This window comes from Solea senegalensis, linkage group LG6 (genome assembly GCF_019176455.1).
Source record: "Solea senegalensis isolate Sse05_10M linkage group LG6, IFAPA_SoseM_1, whole genome shotgun sequence".
Lineage (NCBI taxonomy): Eukaryota > Metazoa > Chordata > Actinopteri > Pleuronectiformes > Soleidae > Solea > Solea senegalensis.
The window spans coordinates 25032529-25043542 of record NC_058026.1 but is presented as its reverse complement, the minus strand read 5'-3'; the positions used below and the strand labels follow the sequence as shown (position 1 = coordinate 25043542).

The 11014-nt window shown below is 36.4% G+C and overlaps 1 protein-coding gene across 1 annotated transcript; it reads right to left on the bottom strand.

The window, feature by feature from the left end:
* Nucleotides 1-4285: 4285 nt before the first annotated feature.
* On the bottom strand, nucleotides 4286-9882 carry msmo1 (methylsterol monooxygenase 1). The gene is made up of 6 exons (XM_044027311.1): nucleotides 9835-9882; nucleotides 8323-8616; nucleotides 8085-8233; nucleotides 7173-7299; nucleotides 6925-7079; nucleotides 4286-4913 (listed from the first exon to the last, which is right to left on the bottom strand). The coding sequence occupies exons 2-6, from the start codon at nucleotides 8575-8577 to the stop codon at nucleotides 4724-4726; spliced, it is 876 nt and encodes a 291-aa protein (XP_043883246.1). The 5' UTR covers nucleotides 8578-8616; nucleotides 9835-9882; the 3' UTR covers nucleotides 4286-4723.
* Between the last annotated feature and the right edge of the window lie 1132 nt (nucleotides 9883-11014).

The following is an 11014-nucleotide window of genomic DNA, read 5'->3' as shown; positions in this document are numbered from 1 at the left end:
TGAGCGCAGACTCCGTGTTTCCCTCCAGCGCCAACACACAGCGCACACAACATGTACACATCCTGCTGCGCTTTTCAAAATAAAATGTCAGCTGACTTATATTTATTAAATCTTAAGGTGAGATATAAAGTTACAGCTTGGTGGGCTTTATGACGTGTTCTTTATTAAATATCAATGGAATCAAATAATAATGATAATGATAATGATAATAACACAGCATGAAAGCCATAAAATACAAAATAACCAAATAAAACTGTATATTATAATGACATCATGATATCTACCATCATCCATAATATATAATGTGATGTAATGTGATGTAATATAATTCACCCTATGTCAGCTAAGATTGGCACAGTGCCCCCCACAACCCTCATATGGAGGATAAAGTGCTAGAAGATGCATGATGGATAATATAACGGTACGATACGATACAAGATACAATATGCAATGATACATATGATATGATGTAATATGGTACGATATGATATGATGCGCTGCAATAAGATATAATATTAAATATAATACGATATGATACGATACCATACCATACCATTCAAAACGATAAGCTATAACATAAGATGTAAGATATAATATGATACGATACGATACAATACGATGAGATAAGATATAAGATATAAGATACCATACACTAAGACACATTGTTCCATATGAACGCAAACACTTGTATTTTGAAATTACGTGAACTATCATCAATAAAATCGTCACTGCAATATCATGATGCATGATCTTGATATCATTTTGAGTTTATATCACCCAACCCTACTTGGTTTTTCCCTCTCTATGGGACTTTTTTCACTTGACTGGCCCCTCATGTGGCCCTCAGGTCATTTGCGTTTCAGACCCCTGCTTTATGGGTGTTCGCTGTAAAATAGTAAATGAAAAATAAACACACAGCATAACCAAACATTCAAAAACAAAGTAAACACTGCTTTTTCACATTAAAACGGTATATTGTCACTTTTATTTCACCTGTCATATTCATGAATCTACTGTTTTTCTGACTCACATCAAAACTTGAAATTAAAACAAATTCTTCCCCTGATTCTGTGTATTTTTCTTTTGTTGTTGGTTGCTTTTGTTCTCCTGTTACCTGCACATATAGTTTCTCAATAGTTTATTGATTATTTGGAAAACAAATGATGGCAGATAAGTCAATAAACGATATAAGTGTCAGTCCTGCAATAGCATATTTATCTATTTGTTTCTTAAGTTCTCTGTACACCAAAAAGAACTGTCACTGTGAAGTTGTAGCATTACTGCATACCAGACTTCCTGTTTGCAGTGTCTGCTGGTGTCTGGCTTGATGCTGCTGCTGCTGCTGTGTGAGCTGCATGTGATTGTATAGGTGTGTCCACACAGTGCAGCAGCACGGAGGAGACAGAGGGAAACTACTCTCTGTGTACATGTATGTGTGCTCATGAAGGATGGCTAAGCTCAGCCAAACTACCTGTTCGTCAAAAATGAATAAAGCTTCATCACATCTGAAGATATGATACAAAAACATCTTTTTGCCTTCTCTGTTGTTAAGTACATTGGATTTCTCTGTAAAGAAATGTACTATTAATAAATAATTACTATCTTCATGTCTGGTTACAGCTGTGTGTGTGTTTTTTGACACCAGAAAATCAACTTTTAACTTAACTACTGAAATGTTATTTGATTCAATTCATTAGAAATGCTCGATTTTTGTAAATTATTTGTTCCCATAATCAGATATTTGAAAGGATTTATTAGTAATTCTTTTGGCTATATTTTTGCTTAATTTTGTAGCTAGTATTGATAATTGCTGTTGCATAGTGTGGGCATCAATACAATGACTGGTAAAGGACCAGAATGCACCTGGTCCTATGGTTCTTTACCACACGGAGAGTTGCAGACAGAATTTACCTTTATTATTTACTTGATACAATACGCTACGATACATATGATATGATGTGATATGGTACGGTACGATACGATATGATGCGCTGCAATAAGATATAATATAAAATATAATACGATATGATGCAATAAGATATAATATAAAATATAATACGATATGATGCAATAAGATATAATATAAAATATAATACGATATGATACGATACCATACCATACCATACAAAAAGATAAGATATAACATAAGATGCAAGATATAATACGATATGATACAATGAGATAAGATATAAGATATAAGCTATAAGATACGATACAATAAGACACATTGTTCCATATGAAAGCAAACACTTTTATTTTGAAATTATGTGAACTATCATCAATAAAATTGTCAATGCAATATCATGATGCATGATCTTGATATCATTTTGAGTTTATATCACCCAACCCTACTTGGTTTTTCCCTCTCTATGGGACTTTTTTCACTTGACTGGCCCCTCATGTGGCCCTCAGGTCATTTGCGTTTCAGACCCCTGCTTTATGGGTGTTCGCTGTAAAATAGTAAATGAAAAATAAACACACAGCATAACCAAACATTCAAAAACAAAGTAAACACTGCTTTTTCACATTAAAACGGTATATTGTCACTTTTATTTCACCTGTCATATTCATGAATCTACTGTTTTTCTGACTCACATCAAAACTTGAAATTAAAACAAATTCTTCCCCTGATTCTGTGTATTTTTCTTTTGTTGTTGGTTGCTTTTGTTCTCCTGTTACCTGCACATATAGTTTCTCAATAGTTTATTGATTATTTGGAAAACAAATGATGGCAGATAAGTCAATAAACGATATAAGTGTCAGTCCTGCAATAGCATATTTATCTATTTGTTTCTTAAGTTCTCTGTACACCAAAAAGAACTGTCACTGTGAAGTTGTAGCATTACTGCATACCAGACTTCCTGTTTGCAGTGTCTGCTGGTGTCTGGCTTGATGCTGCTGCTGCTGCTGTGTGAGCTGCATGTGATTGTATAGGTGTGTCCACACAGTGCAGCAGCACGGAGGAGACAGAGGGAAACTACTCTCTGTGTACATGTATGTGTGCTCATGAAGGATGGCTAAGCTCAGCCAAACTACCTGTTCGTCAAAAATGAATAAAGCTTCATCACATCTGAAGATATGATACAAAAACATCTTTTTGCCTTCTCTGTTGTTAAGTACATTGGATTTCTCTGTAAAGAAATGTACTATTAATAAATAATTACTATCTTCATGTCTGGTTACAGCTGTGTGTGTGTTTTCTGACACCAGAAAATCAACTTTTAACTTAACTACTGAAATGTTATTTGATTCAATTCATTAGAAATGCTCGATTTTTGTAAATTATTTGTTCCCATAATCAGATATTTGAAAGGATTTATTAGTAATTCTTTTGGCTATATTTTTGCTTAATTTTGTAGCTAGTATTGATAATTGCTGTTGCATAGTGTGGGCATCAATACAATGACTGGTAAAGGACCAGAATGCACCTGGTCCTATGGTTCGTTACCACACGGAGAGTTGCAGACAGAATTTACCTTTATTATTTACTTGATACAATACGCTACGATACATATGATATGATGTGATATGGTACGGTACGATACGATATGATGCGCTGCAATAAGATATAATATAAAATATAATACGATATGATATGATACCATACCATACAAAAAGATAAGATATAACATAAGATGTAAGATATAATACGATATGATACAATGAGATAAGATATAAGCTATAAGATACGATACAATAAGACACATTGTTCCATATGAAAGCAAACACTTTTATTTTGAAATTATGTGAACTATCATCAATAAAATTGTCAATGCAATATCATAATGCATGATCTTGATATCATTTTGAGTTTACATCACCCAACCCTACTTGGTTTTTCCCTCTCTATGGGACTTTTTTCACTTGACTGGCCCCTCATGTGGCCCTCAGGTCATTTACTTGCTTTTTGGATAACAACATGAATCAATAATCAATAACCTGGACTGGAAATTAAGTTGCTTTTGCCTTGATGAGATGCAATAGTCGTCTTTTGGTTCATTTTAAATGTGACTTTTATTTAGATTTGTTGTTTTTTGACAGCTACTAACATCACTACTTTAAACACCATTACTGTCCAACACTTTTAACAACCTAAACAATCCATACTTTGTGTGTTCAATTAAAACAGACACACTTAAACATCACATTAACATTTAAATAAAACCACTCAACACCACCAAACACCTGTTCAAAATATTTTATTCTAATATGACAAAAAAAACAAAAAAATACAAGCTCAAGATTTCTTTTTGTAAAAATTAAAACAGCATTTTCATTTGTGTTACAGTTGTAAAAAAAAAAAATAATAAGGCTTAAACATCTGGGGCCAATCCCTTTTCATCACTCGTTTCAGAAGTCAGCACTGCGTTTAGAAAACTTCCTCATGAAAAGAGTAAAAAGGAAGCATTAAAGTGCTGAGAAATTCAGAGGTAAACAAGAAGCATTTCACATGTCGGAGGATGTTGATGGTTTTTATTCAGTGAGCAGCTGTTGACAGAAGCATTCAGCAACAATTCTCTTTGCATAAAGGCACAGAGGGTGGACTGGAGACAACAGGCAGTCTGATTCAGAATCAAATCAATTTAAACAACCTTCAGGGTGTGTTTAACTTAGTGAACTGGGACGAAAAACAGCAACTGTTTATGTGCTCGCTGAGACTCGCTGCCGCCCTCCTGCCCCCCCCCCCGATAACCTAAGTGTGTGACTGTGTGTGACCAGTGCTTTACTGTGCTTTCTTCTCCTCCTGTTTCAGCATGTGCTTGCTGTACTGGTTGTCCGTGTTCAGCAGCTTGTCCCACCAGGTGAACGTCGACGCGTAGTTCCCAACGAAGTTCATATGGTGGAAGTCGTGGAAACGAGCGCCAGCGTAGAACGGGATCAGGTGGAGGGGGTTCAGAGGAATGTCATACCCACTGACACAGGGAGACAAGAAGAGGGGAATAAAGGTAAGCTATGTTATAATGTTGACACTCCCTCTCGTACCCTTAGATCACCCTCCTTTATCCACCTGACTGACGCCTCCCTCAGCTCGTCTCACCCATGATGTATGTATTATAAGAACTGGATAGAGCACCGGTCATTCCTATGGAGTTGCTCACCCACTGCGGCCCATAGAGCATGCTCAGTAGTGTTACTCCCATAATGCCTTTCGGCGCTGTGAACGAGTCGTCCACGTCCAGCTTCAAACCATGGATTTATAAATGAATGTCAAAACCAACAATAGTGAATACAGTAAACTGAAAAGTATAATGACGTAATTACAGGTTAAAATGATCAATTAAATGACCGTGTCTATTAGTTTATATGTGTTGTTACAGGATTGTTACTAATTGTTACATCATGTTGTTTTCTTGGATGCTTTTTGCTTGATTTTCCATTCACTGATATACTGTGTGCTAATAATCAAAATGTTGCTATCACAGAACTCAGGGATTTTATAAATTATAGTCCTTTTTTATCGTCCTTTTATATTATAGTACTTTTATGATGATTAAAAAACAATTCCATTGAATATTAACCATGAATATGATTTTTTGTCTTTTTGCTATACTTTATATTTTGGTTCAAAATTCTAACTGTTTTTGTAGGTGGTTTACAAATAAAGCTAACTTATCATTATAAGCACAATTTATGGTAAATATAATAATATATATATAATATTAAAATAAAGTCAGGCCAGGAAACCTGCAGACTCATGATCACATTATTAGGAACAATAACAACGTGTTAAAAGTAGTTTTATAACTCCAGATTCTTTCACTCTAATTTATCAGTAACTTTATGAACAGATAGTGACGATAAGACATCAGTGGTGAAGTGAGCGCAGATCTCAGTGCATCACACCGTCATCTGCCCCGTGTTCACGATGTCAGTATGAATCCACACAGCAGCTCGTTCAATAATACATTTGAAAATAAATCATAATGAGCGACGAATAAATAACCTAAAACCTGTTTTGTCGTAATATTAAAAAATTTTAAAAGAAAACCCATTTATTTCATTTATTTACATTTCTCATAAAGTTTTCAAATTTTTTGTTGCAGTACCACGTGTGGCCACCATGACAACATTATCTTCTAAGCAGAGGGGGCGGTGCTCTATCCAGTTCTTATAATACATCCATGGTCTCACCACCAGCTCTGGAACTCATTCACTCAAAACTCATCTGTTTAACCCTTAAAACACAGAGCAATTACGCTGCTTTTTTCCATTGCTATATTAATAATAATAATAACAATAATAATAATAACATAGTAAAAATGTGCAATATAGATTATCTTTGATCCTTTTTAGGCAATCTGAGGATTTTTTTTTTCATTTTCACCAACTATATAAACACACCTGAACAAAGGTACTCAAAATCTTTAAAATCCTGTTCAATCTCATTTTAGTGTGTGTTTCTAAACTCATTATTCTGTGTTGTTGAGTGCGGAAAGGCGCCTATAAATAAAATATATAATATTATCACAATTAAAATAAATAATAAAAACAATATAATTATGTACAACCCTGCACGTCTGTATTATGAGTATATAAAAGTGGAAAAGCGTCATAACTGTAAGGGTTCAATTTCACTTTATAGTACAATCTGATGGGAATATGTGGTGATCTCTGGCGCCCTCTAGTGGTGAAAACTAATCGTTAGTGAATACAGTTCACTGTTTATTGTAAGCAGTGATGTAATTGCTTTAAGCTCGTGTGGGTGCGACATCTTTCCTTTGTGTTATTCTCAACACATATTGAGGTGGAACCTCATTTCTGAGAAACTGATTAAGTTTAGGTAGGGCTAAGATTTGAATTATGGTCAGTCACTAACTGGTTAGGGATAATGCTTGACCATGTTTTGGCAGTCCAAATATAGACGACCTCAGAAGACTAGCTGTAGTGTGAGTTAGTTGAGTGTGAACTGTAACTGTAGCCCACCTGTGGACGTCGATTGTCTCGAGCAGACGGAAGCAGACCCAGGCCCAGAGGAAGAACACGTGGTTACAGAAGATCATGATGCCAATGAAGAAGCCGGCGCCCAGGATGAGGGTCTCAGCAGGGTGGGCGTATTCTGCCTGCATTCCAAAAGGAGACTGAAGAACAGCGGAGACACTCGTTACAACATAATCTCATAAGCAACTGTCCTGTTCACACATTAACCAGAAAAATCGATTGTTTTTACTCACTGTGAACTCATGGTGGACTTTGTGGATGTATTTGTAGATCCTGCGGTGATGCAGCAGGCGATGCAGGAAGTAGTGCCAGGTGTCCTCAACCACGGCACAACCAAAGCACTGAGCCAGGACATACGGCCTGGAAGTAAGAATTAAGAATAAGAATAAGACAGCACTGAGGCTACAAAGTCATTAGCTCAATTCAAAATGCTTTTATTAGGAGCATTTATTTTATTTTTTTTAAATATTTGCTTATTTGTTTTCAGGTTGACATATTCAGACAAAGTTATTGAATGGTGGTTTCTTTAGGTTTAGAGTTAAGCATTAACTGGATATGGTTAAGGTTCGGGATAATTATTTGTTTTGGCTGTCCGAATGAATGGAAGTGAGTCCTTGAAACAATACCTGCACAAACCAGTGTGTGTGAGTGTATAGCTGGTATTCCTTATGTTGTGAGGACCCAAATCCGTCCTCATAACGATTTTTGAATAAATTGCAATTATATTGACAGAGAATGCGATATCAGAGGGAATGGTCATTTTTACATAATTATTCAAATTTTTATTTTAATAAAATATTTTAAATTGTTACTTTATTTAAATGCTTTGTGCAGATCTGTGAGAAACAAAGACGTCAGGACAATATTTAATATAAAATGGTTAGTTGATATTTGTGCCTCCTGTGATTTGAAAATTGCAGAGGGCCTTATTGCGATTAAAAAATTTGATTAATAGTTCAGCCCTACCCATATTTATGTTTGGCTGAGGTTAGGGTTAGGCCAGTAGTAATTATGGTTAAGGTTAAAGTAAATGAATGTAAGTCAATGCCATGTCCTCATGTCCATGTGTGTCTTCCCTGCAGTATATTGGTATGGTATTTTTGTGAACGACGTGTTGACGTGTGTATTACTGCCGTCAAACTGACCAGCGAGGCATGGAGTCCCAGTCATACGGGATGTTGAAGAATTCAGTGAAGTAATAAGTTCCACAGATCAAAGGCAGCTGGATGAAGAAATGGTTGAAGAGCAGCATCTTGAAACATGTCCACTGTTTCTCCCACGTCTCCGGCTTGTCCTGCATGCACAGAAGGAAGACTTAGAAATTAAAGCTCAAACCAAAAGATAACATCTTTTTGAACCAGACAACAGAAAACATGCACAAACCGGTTGGATCTTGTATTTCTGCATAAAGGGCAGGAACTGGAAGAGGAAACCAGGTAAGCAGAACAGGAAATAGATGAACTCGTGGACGATGAGTGACCCCCAGGTTGCGATCTGAAACTTGGTGTAGTTGTCCAGCATGTAGCCCCACGCGTACTCCAGGGAAGGCTGCAGGGGGTTTTTAGGTAACACTGCGTCGACGTACTCCACTGCGAGGTACGCAGAGCTCAAGATGTCTGCTGTGCCGTTCACCGTCATGATGGACAGAGCGAGGTGACTGCAGGTCCAGAGAGAAGACTGAGGAAAACAGGAACAGAGTTATTCAATATTTACACACAAAATTACTTTTAACAAATTTTGATTTAACAGGACTTGTGGTTTGCCTGTGTCCACACTGCACTGCACACAGGTTTCTGATAAAAATAATGTATACACTAAACATTACATATGCAACCTTTGTTGAAATGATTATTACGTCATCTCAAGTTTACATTGCTTTTAAACAGCGTTGTAATGCAACAAAGTACAAATACTTTGTTACTGTACTTAAGTACAAAATCCACTTATCTGTATTTTACTTTGTTATTCATTTTTCTAGCAACCTTTACTTTTACTCCACTACATTTCCTCTAACAATCTTTGTTACTCGTTACTACCAAATAAAATCTGAAGAAGAGTTGGTATTATGGTCTGTATTTATTTACACTACAGTTTACACCTTTTCACACATCTTTCATACCCATTCACCCGCTTCAGCATGGGGTTATGTGTCTTGCTCAATGACACATATAGACTAGCAGAGCCAGGAATTGAACCCACAACCCTCCAGATGAAAGACAACTCGCCCTACCACTGAGCTACCTCCTCACTTTTTTAATACTTTTACAGTACATTTAAGTACATTTTATATATTGCGATACTTAAATACTGTAAATGGTTTTAAGACTTTTACTGAAGTAATACTGAAATAAAAAAGTGACTTACCAAAGTAATTTTCTGGTAAAAAAATACTTTAAGGTACTTTCTACAAGACTACAAGATTCTACTTTTGAGCAGAATTGACTTTGTCATAAAAATATACCAAGCAAACATTGACAAACATCATTTAATAAGAGAAATGACATGTACAACTGCTAATTAAAGCATAAGGGTTAACTACACAGTGTTGTTAAACATTAATAATGTTAAAAAATACATAAATAAATAAAACATCTCACCCCCTGCTCTGTGTGTGTGTGTGTGTGTGTGTGTGTGAACCACGCGACACTTACATTAAAATAGCTCGTTTCTTATTAAGGTAAATGCGTCACTTATTCGTGTTAATTAAGTGTTAATGAAGTAAAGCGGTGTCACGTCACCAAAAGCACACGCTCAAACACATTTTACAGGATTCACCAGCCATTAAAAACCTCCTCTGTTGTTTCAAACTAATGACAAATAAACGAACATTTAGCAGCGCAGTGTGTAAATGTCGCTACACAGTTAAAGTTAGCACAAAACCGCAGACAGTCTCACCTTTTCCGCAGAACGTCCCGTCTACCTGAGCCAGAGGCGGAAGACCGGGTAATGTACAGTGACACCGAGCCACGTGATTGGCTCCGAGGAGAAGGAGACTGACGTCAGTGGGCTGAGCGGCCGCTCTGATTGGTCCGCGTGATGGAGTGATGATAGTGAGACTGGAGAACTCTATAGCAACAGCCAATCACGGGCCGCGTGTGCTTTCATAACGTTCGCGGCGTTAAATGGAGTGTTTGAGGCAGGAGATGGTGTGGTTACGTGTGTGTGTCCCTCGCCTCATAATCACACTATAAAACATCGATTACTATGTCCACTCACTCAAGAGGCATTAACAAGTAAACCGTTTATAACAAATTACCCCATTTTATTTTATTTTTACAGTCATCTAATCTAGATTAACAAAAGCATGAACTAGTTTTTCAGCGTCCTTTAAGGACACAATGTTTCTAGTTTTCGTAATGTTCCGCAGGTGGAAGAAGGCTGTTCAAATGACATTTCCTGGTCAAAAATAACTCCAAGGTTCCTCACAGGCCGAGTATAATGACCTCAGTGTTTTTGACGTATGCATTATGTGTTTACATATCAACACTTTCATTTGTAAAGGTTTGACTTTAATTAAAAACGCTCTCACATGTGAGATGTGTAGTAACTTCTACTCCGAGTACATTTTAAACAAGCTACTTTTTTTTTTACTTTAACTTGAGTACATTTTAAAACCAGTACTTTTACTTGTACGTAAATAAAATGTTATCAAAATAGTGGTACTTTTACTTGAGTAGAATATCTCAGTACTCAAAGACCAGTGTATATACATACAATGTCTACATTTATTTTACATGTGTACTCTTTCTTTGCATGTGTGTATTGTATCAGTGTCTCAACTGTTAGTTTTGTTACCTGCATGGGGATTACAGGTGCAGTTTTATAATTTGCTATAATCTGGCATGTGCATGGTTTACACTTATTAGGAAAACACAACATTAACATAAAACCAACCATTTTTGACCATAGTCCAAAAGTCAAAATCCAGAGTACAGACACTTTAAATGCCCAGATTATTTAACACAAGTAAAACAAGGCAATCAGAGATGGCAGACTTCACCCCATCTACACAACAAGCCTATGGCGCCCTCTGTTGGCAAGTGCAAGCAAGTGCGGAAGCACAGACAGACACACA

What these genes read in the sequence shown, in the direction of transcription:
- msmo1 (XM_044027311.1), bottom strand. Translation starts at nt 8,577, where the DNA reads ATGACGGTGAACGGCACAGCAGACATCTTGAGCTCTGCGTACCTCGCA. An exon ending in AGAAATACAAGATCCAACCG is followed by an intron (nt 8,234 to 8,322) that starts GTTTGTGCATGT and finishes CTGTGCATGCAG; the next exon opens with GACAAGCCGGAGACGTGGGA. An exon ending in TGGGACTCCATGCCTCGCTG is followed by an intron (nt 7,300 to 8,084) that starts GTCAGTTTGACG and finishes TCTTACTTCCAG; the next exon opens with GCCGTATGTCCTGGCTCAGT.